This window comes from Trichoderma asperellum, chromosome 7 (genome assembly GCF_020647865.1).
Source record: "Trichoderma asperellum chromosome 7, complete sequence".
Taxonomy (NCBI): Eukaryota; Fungi; Ascomycota; class Sordariomycetes; order Hypocreales; family Hypocreaceae; genus Trichoderma; species Trichoderma asperellum.
Genome location: NC_089421.1, coordinates 2,279,985 through 2,297,412, shown reverse-complemented (window position 1 = coordinate 2,297,412; position 17,428 = coordinate 2,279,985). Strand labels below are relative to the sequence as shown.

General features: G+C 46.6%; 4 protein-coding genes across 4 annotated transcripts; 2 read left to right on the top strand and 2 right to left on the bottom strand.

The window, feature by feature from the left end:
• Positions 1 to 16: 16 nt before the first annotated feature.
• TrAFT101_011467 (uncharacterized protein) lies at positions 17 to 572 on the top strand (the record flags this gene model as incomplete). The annotated part of the gene is made up of 2 exons (XM_066129271.1): positions 17 to 73; positions 129 to 572. The coding sequence occupies 2 exons, from the start codon at positions 17 to 19 to the stop codon at positions 570 to 572; spliced, it is 501 nt and encodes a 166-aa protein (XP_065985403.1).
• Positions 573 to 9,796: 9,224 nt separating this feature from the next.
• TrAFT101_011466 (uncharacterized protein) lies at positions 9,797 to 10,800 on the bottom strand. Its single transcript, XM_024902061.2, has 2 exons — positions 10,665 to 10,800; positions 9,797 to 10,609 (listed from the first exon to the last, which is right to left on the bottom strand). Exon 2 carries the CDS (start codon positions 10,543 to 10,545, stop codon positions 9,889 to 9,891), a length of 657 nt encoding a protein of 218 aa, XP_024758110.1. The 5' UTR covers positions 10,546 to 10,609; positions 10,665 to 10,800; the 3' UTR covers positions 9,797 to 9,888.
• Positions 10,801 to 10,958: 158 nt separating this feature from the next.
• On the top strand, positions 10,959 to 12,496 carry TrAFT101_011465 (uncharacterized protein). The gene is made up of 2 exons (XM_024908656.2): positions 10,959 to 11,204; positions 11,258 to 12,496. Exons 1-2 carry the CDS (start codon positions 11,045 to 11,047, stop codon positions 12,379 to 12,381), a joined length of 1,284 nt encoding a protein of 427 aa, XP_024758111.2. The 5' UTR covers positions 10,959 to 11,044; the 3' UTR covers positions 12,382 to 12,496.
• A 562-nt stretch (positions 12,497 to 13,058) lies between these two features.
• Positions 13,059 to 16,734, bottom strand: TrAFT101_011464 (uncharacterized protein). Its single transcript, XM_024902730.2, has 10 exons — positions 16,311 to 16,734; positions 16,106 to 16,254; positions 16,003 to 16,039; positions 15,526 to 15,915; positions 15,055 to 15,454; positions 14,750 to 14,999; positions 14,411 to 14,683; positions 14,046 to 14,339; positions 13,415 to 13,992; positions 13,059 to 13,341 (listed from the first exon to the last, which is right to left on the bottom strand). Exons 1-10 carry the CDS (start codon positions 16,645 to 16,647, stop codon positions 13,134 to 13,136), a joined length of 2,916 nt encoding a protein of 971 aa, XP_024758112.1. The 5' UTR covers positions 16,648 to 16,734; the 3' UTR covers positions 13,059 to 13,133.
• Between the last annotated feature and the right edge of the window lie 694 nt (positions 16,735 to 17,428).

Genomic DNA, 17,428 nt, shown 5'->3' with positions numbered 1-17,428 from the left:
TCACAGCATCGCGTCAATGGCAAACTCGGATACAGACCTGCCATCCGCTGCATTCGAGCGACGTGCCGCACAGGTGAGTACGAAGTGTTTGGGCCCAGTGCGGTTCACGGCGATAACGCATCAAGCAGCAGCTTGGGGATGGCGACAGCGAGCCAGTGTTTATTTTAGCAGCACTAGCTCTCATTGGGCCTTTGAATCGGCACTGGCCAGAAACAACAAACATCAGTGGGGGCGACGCGACAAAACTCGCTCGAGATTGCACGCCAGGGAATCCCTTCCATCGCCAGGTCCTGCCCTGCGGTAATCCAGAGAAACGAAGCAAGGCGACGAGAAACAAGGGCTCCATCGCTGTACGAGTGCCGCTAGTTCTCCTCCCCGCCAAAATGCTCTTGATCAGCAGGGATTGGCTTCCGGGCCGGCCAGCAGTCGTGAAACGTCTGGCTCGGGGACCTAGTCCGCTCCTGGGACACAAACAGGCCCCCCAAGCCAGGCCTTGCTTCAACGAGGTTGGGCAGCTTTACGAAGCGTCCATGATGAGCAGTCGTGAGGTCGAAATGGGAAAGACAATTTGAGCTGTCGATTGTGATCGCTGCTCGGGAAAAGCTGCGACAAACTCCCTCCCTTGTCCCATTTGGAGCGGTGGATGGCTTCCCAATTGCGGCCCAATTGCTACTCGGGAGGCCATAACTCAGCTCCGAGCTTCACGAGCTTTTATCTTGCTTCTTCCATTTGGACTTTTGAATTTTGTGAGGGGTTTTCCACTAGGCCGCTGCATGTCCATATCGAATTGCATCGCACAACTGTTAGCGTTCGTGCCATGCAGACTCGAGCATGCAACGTACCGGAGCCATGAAGCCAAGATGGTCAGTGGCCCGTTCATACATGAGGGATGGGGCCTTCCGAGCCATTCTCCATGCGTGCAGCAGGCCCATCGTGGTGAAGCACTCAGGGATCCCCCCAGCGAAGCTCCGCTCGTGCTAAACAGTCCCAAGAAGACGGATACCTACGACAGCGCCTGTATCTGCGGCAAGCATGTGGCCGCTGTCCGATGCCTGCGCAAGCTCACGGCGCGACTCAGCCCGTGTCCATGCCTTGTGCGATACCATATTTGCTTTGTGGCTGCTGCATGTAAGCTGAAAGTTTCTGACAATACGAACATGCGTGCATTCGAACGCTAGCAGCATCGATACCAACGCACACGAAGTGCCTACTTGGCTCCCTCCTCGGCTTCTCACTTTACTGCAAGCCCAATTGACTGCCTGTACATGTGAAGAACGAGGATTCCAAGTATGGCGGGTAGCACAGAAGGCAACCCTTGCTCGAGGTAAGCTCCTTCAGCGAAAATCGCTTCTCAGGCTCTGCAGATCCCTGCCATTAACAGTGCCGCCGGCGTACAGCACGGAGTTCTAGCACCACCACTACTTTATAGCAGGCGTGCTACTGGCTGTATCATTTTGTAATTTCCACGTATCTCGTCGCTTATCTTCCCATTTCAACCAGACTTTATTCAAGTCAATCTCCCCGGGTATCGGCCGTCAGGATTCTGCCTACAGCGCGGAGGCTTCAGCAATCAGCCTGTTTACGATTATGATTGCCATGAGCCCCGTCCTCCCCATGATTCTCCGGCTCCCCAAGTCATCGGCCAAATTTCCGCCCCAAATGATTCCTGCAGGTTCCCCGACCCAACAGCACTGAAGGACATTGGCAGACACACAGTGTCCACCATCAGAGGAACTTCTGTCCTTCTCATTACAGTCACTCATATTCGCGTCCAACTCACAGCTCATCCAATGGCCATCTAACGGCTGGCCGTTGGCTTCATAGTGGTGACGACTAACACCGCGCTGTAGGGGTCCGTCGGATCCAGCTCTTGTTTCTCGCTTCTTTTCTGTTTCGCAGATAGCCGGGGGGGCTGAAGGGAGTCCAAACACAGAGCCGCGAGAATCGTCCAGCTTTGTAACCAGATCGTGCAACTTTATTGCCAAATCGTGCTACTCTGTAACTGAGCTTGTGCTCTCGCGACGCAGCCGAAGGGGGAGGGGTCTCTTCACCCCGGACAGCCGCGATTGGGTTGTTTCATTTAATTGTTTTATGGTTCGCTGATTTTAGTGTCCAAACAGAGACTCGTCGGCCAGGTAAAGCTCCTGCGGAAATCCCAACGAGCAATACCATTGGCGCATATTCAATCCCCATTATCGCGACTATGCCGTTCTGCGTAAGTGAAGGTAAAAAGGTCATTTTAATTTTCATTTTAGCTAAAATAGAGGCAGGAAATCCAGTAAACACAAACAAAACCGTTGTGCCAAGCTATGGAACTCTCGCTGTATTGGCCAACCCCTCCATCCCTTGCTTCAGGGCACGCAGCCTTTTTCCTATTCTGGCATGTAAGACGAGGACGCCAAAAAAAAAAAAAAAAAAAAATCATGCCTTGCATCAAGCAGCGTCTCTTGTATGGAGAAACCGAAAAAGAAAATACAGCAGAATTTTCATCGAACAATCATCACGTTATTGTGATACGGATTTGGAAAACACTGGGGTCAGCCTCAGAGAAAGGAAATTTTCCTCTTTCTCGTTCCCCGTTTGTCTCACAGATCAGCAGATGGAGCGTGCTTAGTGTATCATCTTTGTCTTTTTTTATCCATTCTCTGTGTGTTTTGAGCATGAACTGGCAAGGATCGGTGCAAGTAGCAAGCGTTTGGACTTCCATTTTCATCTTTGCTACCGCCGCGCGCTTGCGATTCCTCTCGTGGCCTTATCGCGATAAACCGGGGCTGGTGGGTTTCGGATTTCTCGCTATACTAGCGATATTCATGCATGCACACAAAGTCGCTGCCTTATGCATGCAAAGGCGTGGATTCTGTGGTAGCGAGCACTCTAGACTGGTCTATTTGCGCCTGTTTCTTCTCAATCTAGACTCTGCGTTCTGAGATCGTCGTGGTGTCCTCTTTCGCTGTGCGCGGACGAAAGGACTGTCTGAGCTGTTTACAATAATAGCCTTACCTTACCACTTTTGTTATATTGTATGTTGCAGCATAAACCGCTCACGACTAGTCTCGCAGTAGTATGCGGTGGACATGCGGCAAGCACTGAATTAGTATATTTATTCATGAGCGAATGGATTCTTGGCCTAGTCTTACAACGCTATTGGTTTGAAAAAGCCCAAGGACATGAAATGGTCTCTCGCTGGTGGCTAATTATAAACTACCCTACAACGGCAGAAAAGCGCAGCGGTAAGACGAGAGCTCATAAACGTAGTGACGTGATAACTAGAGACTTTCAAAAAGAAAATTGCCGTAACTGGGAATATGAAACCCGGCGCTTCAAATTCCGCTGTATACATAATACCATGTAACGTATTATTGAGCTTACAGTGGCCGTGATCACACAATACCGTATCTGCATATTCACCAAACAGAGCCACTTTCCGGATTAGGAAGAAGCAGATCCTGAGCCCTCTTCCTTTCCAAATCGCGGATCAGCGGATCGGCATCATTACGGATCATATATCTGCGTCTACCCTCCCAATCTTGCCTCTAGATGACATGATACGGCAATGTCTCCAATCCATTGCGAATTATCTATCCAACGCCTGCTTCGCCAATCCTTGTAAAGTTTACCATATCTACGGCTTCCGTAATGGGAAGAGAATCTAGACAGTCCAATCCGGCTTGTAGATTTCAATGTCCAAAATCGGTAGCTATTCCAGGAGAATGTACGGCAAACGGCGGTTATATTGCCAATGTTGACCTCGAGGAATCGTTAACTTGGACTCTGATGTTATTACCATACATTGGGACTAGCATAAAGGCACAAACATCATTTCCACGGGCTCAACTAGACATCCTGTTTGCCAGAAGGTTTAATAGTCTAGCATATATCCATCTCTTTACGAAGTTGGGAAAGCTCGAGCGTGCTATAGATTGGCTCTTGACGTCTGAGAGTACACCGCCATAGCCTCAGTCCAGGCGTCGCGAACGAAGATTTCCTTAGTATGTGAATAGTGATGAAAATAGCACAATACCTGGTTGAGCTAGATGCTGCTGCGAAGAGATAATTCGAGATCCAACTACTTCGCGTGCATTTTTGCCGAGTATGCGGTGTGTTGCAACAACTGCAAGGTCAACCTGAAACGGGCCCCAGCGGGTATGTTTATCGCTTCAACGGTGGCCGTTATCCATTCTGCTCACTCTGTGGATTACGGCCCACTGAGCAGCAAAAAAGATCTACAGGTAAAAAGTCTACCGCGAAGCGGAACCCTGTCTGCCGGATTACTCTAAACGGGGCTATCGATCTGATGATCCATATGATCGATCAGTTTACTGGAATCTCCATAACTACACTCGCTCTTATACGGATTTGAACTCTGAAACGGGAATCTGAATGGCAAGAACTGGCGGTTACAATCGTGGTTGGATATACCCTGCTGATCCTCTAACCGTTGTGCAACGTTCCTTGATCGATGGGTACTCTATCTTAGGCGTGTGCAATTCCCGATATGTTGGGGAAAATATCTACAAAGATAGAAATGCTTGGCTTGAAGCTTGACTGTATTATCGTCAATTTTAAGTTTAACAGCTAACAGTGAAGTTGACCTAGTTCACAGGCACCATTGGATTGGGTAGAAGGATGAAGAGAGTGCAGCTGAAGACTTAGTCTTGTATTATTTTTCTAGTAGACTTTAGTTATTCTCTCGAGGCCACTTATTCTGTAAGTTTTAATACGCTACATTCAAATGTATTAGAATGTCAATTGCTATATAGAGATCGAAGACTTGTCAAAGTCATAAAGAAGATTTATGAAGAGCAACCAACTTAGATACCCTTGGAATTGCGGTGCAAAAGTCCCATAATAATGAATCCTAGTTTACCCATCTGTGACCATCCTCCTCGTAGAAGGGCCTCGAACGTACTGAGCTTTGCAGCATAAACAGCGCAAAAGATCAGGTTGAATCATGTGTTGTGGTCGCTAGATTACAATCCTTGCCTATAGTTCCCGTCTCTCCGCACTTTTGGGGATTTTGAAGCCATCCAAGAAGCACGTGCTTGGCTATCCACCGTGTTGTAACCCTGTCCCATGGATTCAACCTCGGATATCAGAAGCCCATCCTTTCAAACGCATGATTGCAATGCAGGGGCCTCCACACACTTACTTGTATGTCCGCAGCATGTACATATGATTTGCTGATACCTGCATGGTACTATTGGAAGAGAGTTATAACCACTCCTTCGACTTTTGCGGGGTGCAGAAGTAGTACTGCGGCTAAGGTCACGGTCGCATTGAAGCATAGCACACATCATGCACATAGTAGTATTAGTATGGCACCAGCAACGGCAGGGTAGAAAGTTGCGCGGGGGAATCCGGGGTGCATGGAATAGGAGGCTTATCGGAAACGAAAAATGTCCCCCGGTGCTGGAAGATGCCCAGTCGGGTCTTATTTATACGCTCGGTCTCTGAACGCTATGGATGAATAGGGCAAATCAGTTGGGTTCGGTTCCGTCCTCGGAGTCACAGATAATAAGAGCGCTGTAAACCGAGAGGATTGCCAGCCATGGAAAGTCGGCGAGCAAAAAGATTGTTACAAAACTTTGGTAGTGTTACCGCACAGTGATATTTGTTCGCTTCTATCGGCTCGAGTTGAGAAGTACTCTTACTATAACTGGTTATAATGTCACGTAGAATTTATTATTCTAATGAATCCATTAATCTGCTCAAGGATAATCGCCGTCCTATCATGAATTAATCGATTAAACAGATACCCATTTATCAGGTTACTTGGACAACACATAAGGCGGGACTCTATATATAGAAGCTGCCCTTCGCTGCCATTAATATTCCCGAAGCCAAAGATAACATCTTCTACCCAGCTATGCAAGCAAGGCCAGTGTTACCATTAATGCTACCATTACCATGTTGCATGATCATAGTTGCAGTTGACCTAAGCAGTCACTACCACCGTCGATCTTATCATAGGAAGGCATTTACACTTGCAACTTTCTACTTTGATGGCTCGTCGTGCCGATCTCCGGCAAGGATCATGGCCAGATATGGAAGCTCGGAATGGCATTCCCGCCGAATCGGGCCAATGGTGCTATTTTAAATATGCCATAGCTTACCACCACGAGAAAGTAAAGCTGAGTTTTTGCCACAAATCATTGGCAGGCTCTGTCCCTTGAACACCAGACAGTCAACAGCCGGCTTACATCCAGCAACTCAGCTTTACTTCGTAGACCTTGTACTCTAATCCAAACCTCAGCACTGTTAGTACCAGGTTAACCATATTGCGCTGACCCGAAAGGATCCGACGGAGCAAAGACACCGCTATCATGTCCGCCGCTCCCTCGGAGGCGTCGTCTTGCAGCTGTCCTTGCGACCTAGTCTGTGATTTTCCATGGCCCTGCGTGGTAAACCCTTGAACGAGCGTGGACTTCTCGTGCACACCAGGATAAATCCCTCCCTGGGTTTTGGCATGTGCTTGCATCTGTGGTGCCGCCAGAATATGCATCCCTGTCTTGGCTGCTGTCAGCAAGGTTAGGGTAACAATCGTCCCTCTTCTAGCTGCATACGTCTATTTACTACTAGCATTTTGATGCCTGCATTTACGCTAGTATGCAGCTCTATTATATACCAGCATCACCGCCACAATCCATCACCATGACGACCCCGGAATCGAAAAAGTACGCCCGCTACGATAAGAGCAGTGGACACCGAAACGCGCCATGCCCGGCCCGCTGCCGTTGGCCCGTCCCTAACAGGTGTCATATGAAATATGCATAGTATTTGTACCAGAATAGACTGCAGTATCGGTGTTTGATGGTTAAGGTCCTAGATGCATGAGTATCTATCTCTTTACTGGCTTCGACGCAAATTAGTTGAAGCCGTGAGTGGTATGGCGTCAATGAGAGTGGATTATATTTGCCCATTGTGTCTTACTTACTACTACGGCTACTGGGATCTTTCAGCCTTTGGGACTCTTGCTAGGGGCATAATATTTGGTGGGCACCTGTAAGAACTACGTGCCGTTTTCACCGCCTCGACAAGGCTCAAGTATCAAGAAGTTCCTCCTCGTGGCATGTTATAACCTTGTCAAGATTTACCGCCGAGTCGGGACTACTCTATACTTGTACGGGAGATGAGATGAGATGAGACGCAATAGTCTTGCCGTTCCCCTGGTAGATGGCCTTATGTCCACATGACCTTGATTACCAGCACGTGGGTACAATTAATCATTTACTCAGACCCTTTTTGGTCGAGGATAAGAGACATAATCACGTTATCCTGTAGTTAATTTAGTATACGGCGAAATGAATTGGTGATGTGAAAGCGATTTAGGGAATAAAATGAGAGATATAAGATGCTGAAGCTCTTATATAAGTTATAATGATTCCTGCTTGGTATTTTAGCACTCTTATCTTAATACCAGCAGTGAGGTAAGGGAGCTTTTATCTTGCCAAAGTGTGGCAACCAATTGTGAACTGTCTTCCTTAAATCGTGGCTTTCTGACGCATTGCTCTGCTCAGTAAAGAAAGGAAATAATCACAGAGATATTTCACACCATGATTTCGTTAATTGGATTATATTCTCGTGAAATTAGCACCTGATGTATCAATAGAATAGTCCAACAAATTGACCAGATATGTCGAAAATATTCCCAAGCTAATACACGCTAGAAATAAATGCATGTAGATATGTGGCGTAGAGGTCCAAGCCTTAGTCTCCCTCCATACACCTTGTTGAGGCTTTAGATTTTCGTGAAGCATTATGGACATGTGGTATAAACCGACTTCTCTTGTGTGTGTGAGATTATTGGTGGACGCATGTTCTAAAAGCGAATAGCTAGGTTCAAGAGCCTTCACTTGCTTCCGAAACTTTGCTGATTGAAGCGTTTCCGTCATAGTGTGCATCGTACAGCAGGACCTTGGGCGCTCATGACAGTCGTATAAAGAGCTTACCTTGAGCTCTGGGTCTAATCTGTGTAGAATCTTATTTCGAATAAGGAAGCAGTTGATTGACTTGTGGATGAACTGTACCGTGTCTCGTTTGCACTTACACACTTCGATGAGACCTCTTGAAGAATTGATGATGCGTCGTTGGATATCATCTTGTGTTGGGTTTGACCGGTTCCAGGTATATGCTTTCGCGGCATTAGTCTCCACCAACATGGCAAAATAGAGCTCTTCTGGTCTCAGTGGCCGCCGTGCCAATAAAACACAACCGAGCATGAATACCATTTCTTGTTGATCCGAATTGCCTTTTTTTAAGAGTCTCTTAAACAAATGCTCAAGATCACAAGGCACATCATGTATTGCGCTATGCATAGCTTCCATTTGTCCTTTATCATACGCTTTATTAAGCTTTTTGATAACAAGTACAACCCACAGAAAGATGCCAGATGCCTTTTGAAGGAGTTGTTTCTCAATCTGCTCATCTCTGTTTGTCAACTTGTCGCGGATATATATAATAATATCCTCATCATGCTCGCTTGTCTTTTCTATGACAAGCTCTAAGTGCTTTTTCATAGCTATATGCGGATAATGGCGACTTGATAGACAGATATTGACGGTCGATTTTGCGTTACAAGCTATAGTACTTAGCTCTTCGAGAAATTCTACGACATCTCGCATCTGTGACTCACTACATTCGTCTAATGCATCAACGAGAATGATTAGTGGCTTTGACTGGCAGCGTTGTATCTCCAAAAGTAAGAAATTTTTAAGTTCTGACTCTTGCCACTCCCACTCGTCCCTATATTTTCGCCATTTATCGCGGAATAAGGGCGCAAATCGCTCGTATATAGACGCTTCCTTTTCGAGTAATTGGTATAGTAACGAACGCAGCATTCCTAACGATGACTTCTCCAAGCTACTACCTTGAGCATTAAAAAAATGAGCGGCAATAATGTGCGTTTCAGAGATGTTTTGTTCGAAATGCCTTAAAGTGTGTTTCATCAGTGTTGACTTTCCTGTTCCAGGATGTCCCCTGATCCAGAGCACTCCATTGTGATTCAGAAATTTGTCACGGCGAAACCATTGCTGAAATTGGCTAGTTTCGAAGAACCAATCACACGTCTTGGGATGAGCAAAAGATGTGTCCTCTTTGCGAGCGTCCATGTTTTGGAAGCTGAGAGAGTATAGACAGTCTTTAACTTGTTAGTCTTGACGAACATTCTAAATAAATTCATAGTCGAGTGAAATGTAAACCAAGTAGATAAATATCTGACCTTCTTTTTCCTTGTCAAGACTTCTAACTCTGTCGATATTTGTATCTTTTGGGTCAACTATCGTGGGTTAACAATTGGTTAGCTACAGGCTATTCCTTGCTGGCTATTGCTCATACTCCCATGGAAAGTACAGTTGATGAACAGTGTGCCCTTGTCGTTGTTATTATACTGAGGCCCATTGCCTGTATTCACGTTTTGAGGGCCATTGCCATGGTTATTGATTGAGGCATCAGAAGACGTCATCTTCGAAACGTCTGCCGACCTTTGCTTGTCGTTGACCAAGTTACGACTACCTTCAGCCAATAATCCCTCAAGAGAGACGGTAGCATCTGTAGCGAGCCTTATTAGTGCGGTAAGACCTCATGGCCCACAGATTTTAGCTAATACTGCTAATTCGAAGAGGGCTGGTTTACACTTAACTAGGTCGGCCGCTAGGATCGCACCGAGACGAACCCAGCTGACGGTAACAAGCCATCCACAAATACATGGGCGTTTTCAGGGGGCCTTTGTAAATATGAGTCGTTTTCTCGTTCTCGTCTCTCGTCAAAATGGTCCTCACGCCACAATACTAAGTATAGACACCGTTTTACTTTTCTGTGCGCTTAGATTTAACTGTTCCTAGTATCATGGTTTAAATCAAGTAGCTAGTTGTAATATCTCTTATATGTACATTAACTGGATGACCGCGGAAGAAAAGGATTAATGTTATGAAATGTGCCGCCATTTACTTGCATCCCCAAACCGTTGTTGTTATTTTGGGGTCCATTACCCGTACTTACATTTTGAGGGCCTGAACCATTGTTTTGAATCCTCAAAGTAGGGCCCTCGTCCTGCAGCGATTGCGGAATTGCGGACACTTCTTCTATAGACTTAACAAGTAACTCAAGCTGCGACTTGGTCGCCAGCTGCATCTCATCGTCCACTGTCAACAAGAGCTTTACATCTTCCATCGCATCCCTCATGAGAGACTCTACGCGACTCTCATTGCCCAGCTCACGCACAGCCATGCGATAGTTTTCCATCTTCTCATTAGCAGCCGACGGAACCACTTTCGAGAACAACTTCTCCAAGCAGTCTGCTTTGCGTTTGCAGTCTTCCGCACTGGGTTTCATTTCTGCACAACTACTGTCATCTTTCCTCTGCAATATTTGTTCTTTACTCATTTTGAGTGCGTGGTACACAGTTGATACATGTTTGCCCACGTCGTGGAACGCAGGCGGAAGGCCCTCGGCGTTGTCGGTGTCTCCATAGATGTCACCAACGCTTTCCAATTTCGACATCGTAGCCCTGACCAAGCTGACTACCTCGGTGGCTACGGGGCCTGGCATGTTGGATAGTAGCTGGCTGGACAAAACTATATATGTGAGAAGTTGGCGCTGGGGAGCTTTTTGGCTGTCAATCTATTAGTCTCCACCCGCAGTTTGTCAACAGTGTTGCTGAGATTTACCAGAGCTAGCAATGTAACGGCTAGTCGTAGAATCTAAATTGATGAAACGGGTTATTTCATCAGTTAATGCTCCATTTTAGACTATACTTTCATCTTATAGATACATGGCATCAGCTTTCAAGCAGACGAGCGATAGGCCCGCAGATAAACTTGTATGGAGCGGGGAACTTCATCAGAAGAATTTTTCTGTATTACTTGATATAGTTAAACCTGCAGCTTAGTAAAAATCTGCAAGTGTCGCTAGTATTGTTTCTTATCTTTAGCCATGTCGGCTTTCGAATAGCCCTGCCCACACCGAATACACCTAATTATTCATCCCCTATAAGAATAGACGATGAGAGGTTATTGAGATCCCGAGGCCGACAACATAACAGAGCCTTATGTTCTTAAGACTTCAGTTGCATAAATATGTGAATATGCCTTCAAACATCTCCATCGACAATCATGGCTCCGGCCCCCAAAATGTTACCACAGGCAGCGGGCCTCAAAATAACAACAACGCTGCTGGCATACAGATTAATGGTGGCAGTTTCTTTGGATGTACGGGCAGTATAGTTAAAGAGATTTAAGCTTTCACTGTTAATTAGGAGTAGATACCCCTTTTCATGGCCAATCCAAGGCTGAGAAGCTGCCAATGGAGACCCGGGATGAAGTCCCTAGCCAAAGCCCTCCACGCAGCCGCGAGGATTTCCATGTAGCAATCATCTGCGCTCTACCTCTTGAATGCGATGCAGTTTCGTTGCTTTTTGATCAGTTTTGGGACGAGGATGGTGACGCTTTTGGTCGTGCTCAGGGAGATACAAATGTTTACATGACCGGGAGGATTGGAGGCCACAACGTCGTGTTGGCGCTTCTCCCTAACATGGGCGTAGCTGCTGGCGCGGGGTCAGCGGCTAGTCTCCGATCAAGCTTCTATAACCTGAAAATTGCCTTTCTCGTGGGAATCTGTGGCGGCGTGCCAGGTGTTGGCCGAAACGAAGTGCTGCTCGGCGATGTGGTCATCAGCAACGCCGCCATTCAGTATACCCTTGGAAGGCAATATCCCGGCGCATTTATAGCCAAGAATACAATACACGACAACCTCGGCCCTCCGAGTAAGATTGTCCGCATGTTGATTGCTAGCCTCAAAAACGAGCTTGGAATCATGCAACATAAAGCCGGTCAGTATTTAAAGGACTTGCAACGCGCAGCCACGCAAGAGGGGCACCGAAACAGCTATCAATATCCAGGCGCTGAACAAGATAAGTTGTTTGCGGCCACCTATCGCCACAAGCACCGTGGATTACAGACGTGCAACTGTAGTATAGAAACAGACAGCTTTTGTGATGAGGCTGCGGGTGCATCCTGCATTGAGCTCCAATGCGACGAAGAACAGCTAATGCCTAGGAAGCGTTTAGAGGCGAAGAAGGCTATGGGTCCAGACGATGCGCAACTCCCTGAAATTCTTATCGGTTGTGTAGCCTCTGGAGACACAGTGATGAAGTCTGGCGAGCACCGTGACCTGATTGCCAAACAGCGAAACGTAATTGCCTTTGAGATGGAGGGGGCTGGTGTTTGGGATGAGGTGCCTTGCATGATCATTAAAGGGGTCTGCGACTATGCCGACAGCCATAAACACAAAATGTGGCAGCCATTTGCAGCGGCAACGGCAGCATCTGTGCTGAAAGCAATTCTGGCACGATACTCACTTACAGACCCGATGACGATATTCAGCTAAATCAAGGTCATCTAGGCTATCCAGCTTACTTCAGGTCATATTGATAGGGCACTATGACGAAGAAAGACAAAGAAAATCAACAGCTATACTTTCCAAATGCTAGATTGTTTCGGGATTTCCTTCCAAGCCTGTATTAGTGAACTCTGCCAAGGTCTCCATAATCTCAGAGCAGCCAATCTGAGGCCAAGGATATATGCTTTCGTGCAGTTACCTGACCTGACTTTGGTGTGCATTTGCACTATAAAGAATGGACTATCATTGGTCTTGTCATATATAGAGTGGTAGCTTCATCGAAGTAAGGGTCATATGCTACCTTTCCACTCTCAAGCTTCACTTCTGAAGCAAACTCTTAATCAAATATCATGAAATTCAACACTCCTATCTTTGTAGCTATTGACAGTTTCTGGTTAAGAGGGGCTGCAGGTGGTGACTGTGCTGCACTTTGCAGTTCGATCAGACTTGTTTCTTCCGTATCAAATTCTCCATATTGGAGTATAGCTGCAAATTGTGTATTCAAAAGTGGAGTGTATAGCGTTGAAACAGCAATCAATACTAATTTGTGCTTTGCTAATGATAACGGAGTGCTAGCCGCACAGGCAAGTACGACGCGTCATTCATTACGTATGGTTTCTGAATTCATGCTTACATGTATTAGCAGTGGTGGTTTGAGTGCTTGAGCTCAAACTTGTCTTTATAAATATATATCTGCATTTCATTGATAATTCCAATACTTCAGATATCATTGCTTAGATTCATGGCATGTCACAAGCTGGATCCATGTTGACGTCCTTCCAATCCGCAAAGATATACTCTCCAAGGGAGATGCTGCCTCGCGCAACAGGCGCACTTCCACTCTTGTAGGCTTCATAGCTCTCATATACAGATGTTTTATGCGTCCGACCAGGTACCAGACTCAAGCCAGCAGCCGCGAGAGAAATATTCGAGTCATCGCTAAGAGGCCTGCATCAACTTAGTCAGTATTCTTTCATCATGTACATATCTCAATGTGTGACTGCTTCAATATGAGACTCACAATGGTTGAATAGCATTCTCGAAAACATCTTCAAACACCGCAACAACGCCATGGGCAAGTTGTTCATCACTCAACTCGGGCTGAAGGGCCAGCTTCACGCTATCAGCGCTAATCATGCCGTTGGGGGCCTTCTTGAGCACATGGTCAAGATGCGCCTCAGCGTTGCTTCCATACAAGTAAAAAGGCATGCGATCAGGGTAAGCTTGGTCTAGGGCGTTGAAAAACATTGACTCTCGAACCACCACGCGGACATTGGACAGCTTGAAGGTCATGATAGGTTCTGTACCAGGTGCAGGTATGCCTTCGTCCAGGCGCCACTCGATCTCAACGCCTGGTTTGATCATATGCTCAAGTAGTTCCTTCTGCGTGTTGGCCACAGTGTAGAACTTATCTGGATTTTCTCTGCGAAGTTGCTGGTAGCGCTGTTTGGCATTTTTAGGGAACTCGGCAGTGATGATGAGCTGCCAGCGGTGGTTGGCCATTTGAAACATGGGTATGTGGACAAGATGAATCTGGTCGAGACCCTGCATGACGAAGCCATGGATGTCAGGCTCGATCTTGTTGCGGATAATACATTTCTGTCGCCAGGAGTTAGTTTGACTCTACTATAACCCGGGCAGATAAAGCGTACTTTAACCTCTTCATCAGCAACACGCCTAAAGTCTTCAGCTAAACTGCCGAGGAAATCCTGGTCAGTGGGCCATGGGCTCATCGTTACGTTGACCAAGAATGTCAGATCGCCACGGGCAGGATTTTCTCCATTGACGAGCTGCAAACGGCGCTTGTAACTCTCGAGGCACTTTCCATATGTATCTTCACCAAAAGTCGATGAGGTTAAGAAGAGTGGTCGCGAAGCAACGACATCGTCCATTGATGTTACAGAAAGACGCTTGAAAATACACTGGTTGAGATAGTTTGCCTCATTCTGTCCAAGACGCACGAAAGTCAGTGGAAATCCGTAATCACTAGACAATCAGGAACAAAGCATGTACTTACCACATCATCGTTTACCTTTCCATTGACTTTGAAGTTGCAGGCAAATGCGTTGATCATCAAGTCGCCGCCTAGCGTGCTCAGAAATTCCATGTTCTCTGGGTCATTTACAAGATCCTCGTTTGATACTCTTAAAATCTTTTCCCGGATGCGTTTCTTCTCTTTCTCAATGTCACTTGCTGAATGACCAGCTTGCTTCTCACTAGGGAGTCGAATTAGAGGGCAGACGATAAGATCATCTTCATCTCTAGTCATCGTTGCCCAATGGCAGTAAAGCTAGATTTCTCGTGTTAGCGATTCATTCAATGGTATTGGTTATAGCTGTGAATATCATAAACAGACCTTGGTACAAGTAAAGACAGCTTCGCCAAGTAATCTGCCATAACCCTGAGGATGGAGCTTGAGCATTCGGTGCGTCAACCACGTAGCAACCGCTGCCGCGCCAGGTTTGCTGCCTTCAACACCATAGACGCCCATGCTCCCCTTTGCGTCTCCATCATGGTATACGATAGGACTGGTCCAGGTGATGAGGTATTTCATACGCTCATCGCGATAGCAGAGTCCGCCTGCGGGATAGTTTACGTATCCTGACCTGCCGAAGAATGTTAGACAGGGATATGGACAAACTAGCAGCAGTCTAGACTCACTTATGCGGATCAATGGTGATGCTATCTGCATACTGAAGGCTGTAAAGCTGCTCCATTGTGTAGGGCTGAAGTGTCAGCGCAGGGACAAGCGGGAGTAAATTTGACGGAGGGCCTTTTAGGGAGCGATCGATGAAAGAAGCAAAATAGCCTCCCCAAGCCGCATCAGCATGGATCGCGAACGACAATCCTTTAGACTCATACTCTTGCCTTAGGTTCACGAGGTCGGCGAGAGGATCGCAGGCGCCATGCTCCGTCGACCCCATAATAGCGACGCCTCCATAGACTGGAGTGTGGCTATCAATGCAATTATCTAGGTGAATTCGCAAGTCGTTAATGTCCATGCGCGCATCTTCATCCACCGCAACGTTGATGAAGTTGTCAGATCCAATGCCCGAGATTGCTGTAAATACACAATTGTCAGAGGCTGGTTCAACATTTGCATATGATCTTGTTGAATGCAATAACACTTACCACCACCTTTTGGCCAGGAGTAGTGCTTCGTCGTGCTAACAAAGAATTTACCCGACTTTTCAATGTCAAAGCAGCGCTCCAAGTAGTCTTTTCCGACCGTCTGGACTAGATACGGATTGAGAGCATCCTGTAGAAACTGAGCTGTGATGGAGTACTCGTCAGTGAGTCGAGTAGGAAGCTCCAACACCGTGCTCGGTTTGAGATTTAGCAGCTCCCATGTGTCGAGCTCAACAAAAGGCTTCTGCTCTCCTTTGCAGTTTTCCACGAGAAACGGGGGATCGGCATGGGCCAAAAAGTTGAGCGGCGGGTCTATGCCTTTGCTTTCATTTTTGCTTTCCTTGATGCCTATGGCAAGCATGAGGGACAATGGATAGAATTTGAGATTTCGGACTAGAAAAGAATAGATGTTAGGATGTTAGGCTCAAGGGTTCTGGCAAGTTGTTGAATGGTGAAAGGCAAGGATAAAGCACAACATACTTGCCCAGATAGCTTCAAGGTTGGCGACTGAACCGTCCTATTGCGACAATATCAAGACACAATCAGCTATGATGCAGTAAAGCAGGGCTATTAAATCGCTTACACAGGTAATATGGCCCCAAGGCGTGACACCGTTATATCCATAGCCCAACATGTAGCAGAGATCCATTCCAACCTCCCTTTCTTTCTCTGTGGTTAGAGGGCTTGCCTCTGTTGCGACATTGTTGGGGTTGTACATCATTGTCGCCATGTCTAAAAATATTGATTAATCACATGAACCAGGCATAAAGGAGCGAAGGACTGCTTACACCCAATGATACTAGGCAGCGCAACATCCATGTTCATGTGGGCATTGTATCGCGGCGACCAAAATGGAATCGAGTGCAGCGCAAGGCCCTCTGATAGATCATTGACATATTCTCGAAGCTCATCAATACTCTCGGTGTAAGTCTCAGCTTGCATCATACCAGGCGTGATGAATGCTGGATCATCGCGGTAGAGATTCTGGCGCACTGTCTGCTGATCTTGCAGCACTTTACCCATCAACTCGTTCAATATGTGGAAGTTTTCGGCCTTGGGTCCCAGAAAGTAGGACCCAACTCTTGCGTGTGCAAGTCTCTTTTCATAATGAGGATCATCACCCATGGTTGCTACTCTGTGAAGAATGAATTGTATACGGGTATATTGACAATGGTAGACTGATTGTTGCAGACAGACTATTATAACCAATTCGATCGAGAGAGTGTCTCAATTTATATTTCATGCTTCCTATTTTTCAAATCTTGCTGTCAGGGTTCTTAAGCGCTCAGCTGGTGATATGTATGCAAGTTGTCAGCCTGTGGCTTTCACCTACATCGCATTATTGAATGTGATATGGATTGTCGGTTGTAAGCGAGACTCTTCTTCGTACGCGAAGCCGTCTTAACCGCAGCCATTTAAAAGAATACGGACTGTCCGAAGCAGAGTAGCATTTCACAGACGCCCACGACTACACGAGGCATTCAAGCGCACGGCACTTGCAAGCTTCGGGGAGAAGGGTTGTGGGGAATAAGCCGCTTCAATCCCGCCTTGCATACAATTATTGAAACGCCTCGCTCCTTTCACCCAATCCGGCCACTAAATAAGCACAGTGCCTAGCTGATTGGCTGCGCCAAAGGTCAGTAGGCTTAGTTTATTGGCAATAGTAGACCTCTTCAGCTGGCCTCCTACAGCCACGCTTTGCGCTCTGTTACTATTCACCAGGTACCTAGTTGACATTCTGCCATCTCCATGTATGTGCAGCATATGAGACCTATTTAACAGCGAGTCCTTTGAGCCTTCAGCCTTCAGACATCAACCGGGGTGATTCTTTTATTCTGAGCTGTCAACTTCAATCTACTAAAGCAGATACTTTGCTCAACTGTTGCCAGATTCACTCCAATTATCT

Excerpts from the sequence above, each read along its gene's own strand:
- TrAFT101_011466 (XM_024902061.2), bottom strand. The coding sequence starts at position 10,545 with ATGCCAGGCCCCGTAGCCACCGAGGTAGTCAGCTTGGTCAGGGCTACG.
- TrAFT101_011464 (XM_024902730.2), bottom strand. The coding sequence starts at position 16,647 with ATGGGTGATGATCCTCATTATGAAAAGAGACTTGCACACGCAAGAGTT. Across the intron at positions 15,916-16,002 it reads CCTTGAAGCTATCTGGGCAA|TCCGAAATCTCAAATTCTAT; the intron begins GTATGTTGTGCT and ends ATTCTTTTCTAG. Across the intron at positions 14,684-14,749 it reads CTGTCTTTACTTGTACCAAG|CTTTACTGCCATTGGGCAAC; the intron begins GTCTGTTTATGA and ends CGAGAAATCTAG.
- TrAFT101_011465 (XM_024908656.2), top strand. The coding sequence starts at position 11,045 with ATGTTCTTAAGACTTCAGTTGCATAAATATGTGAATATGCCTTCAAAC. Across the intron at positions 11,205-11,257 it reads TGGTGGCAGTTTCTTTGGAT|ATACCCCTTTTCATGGCCAA; the intron begins GTACGGGCAGTA and ends AATTAGGAGTAG.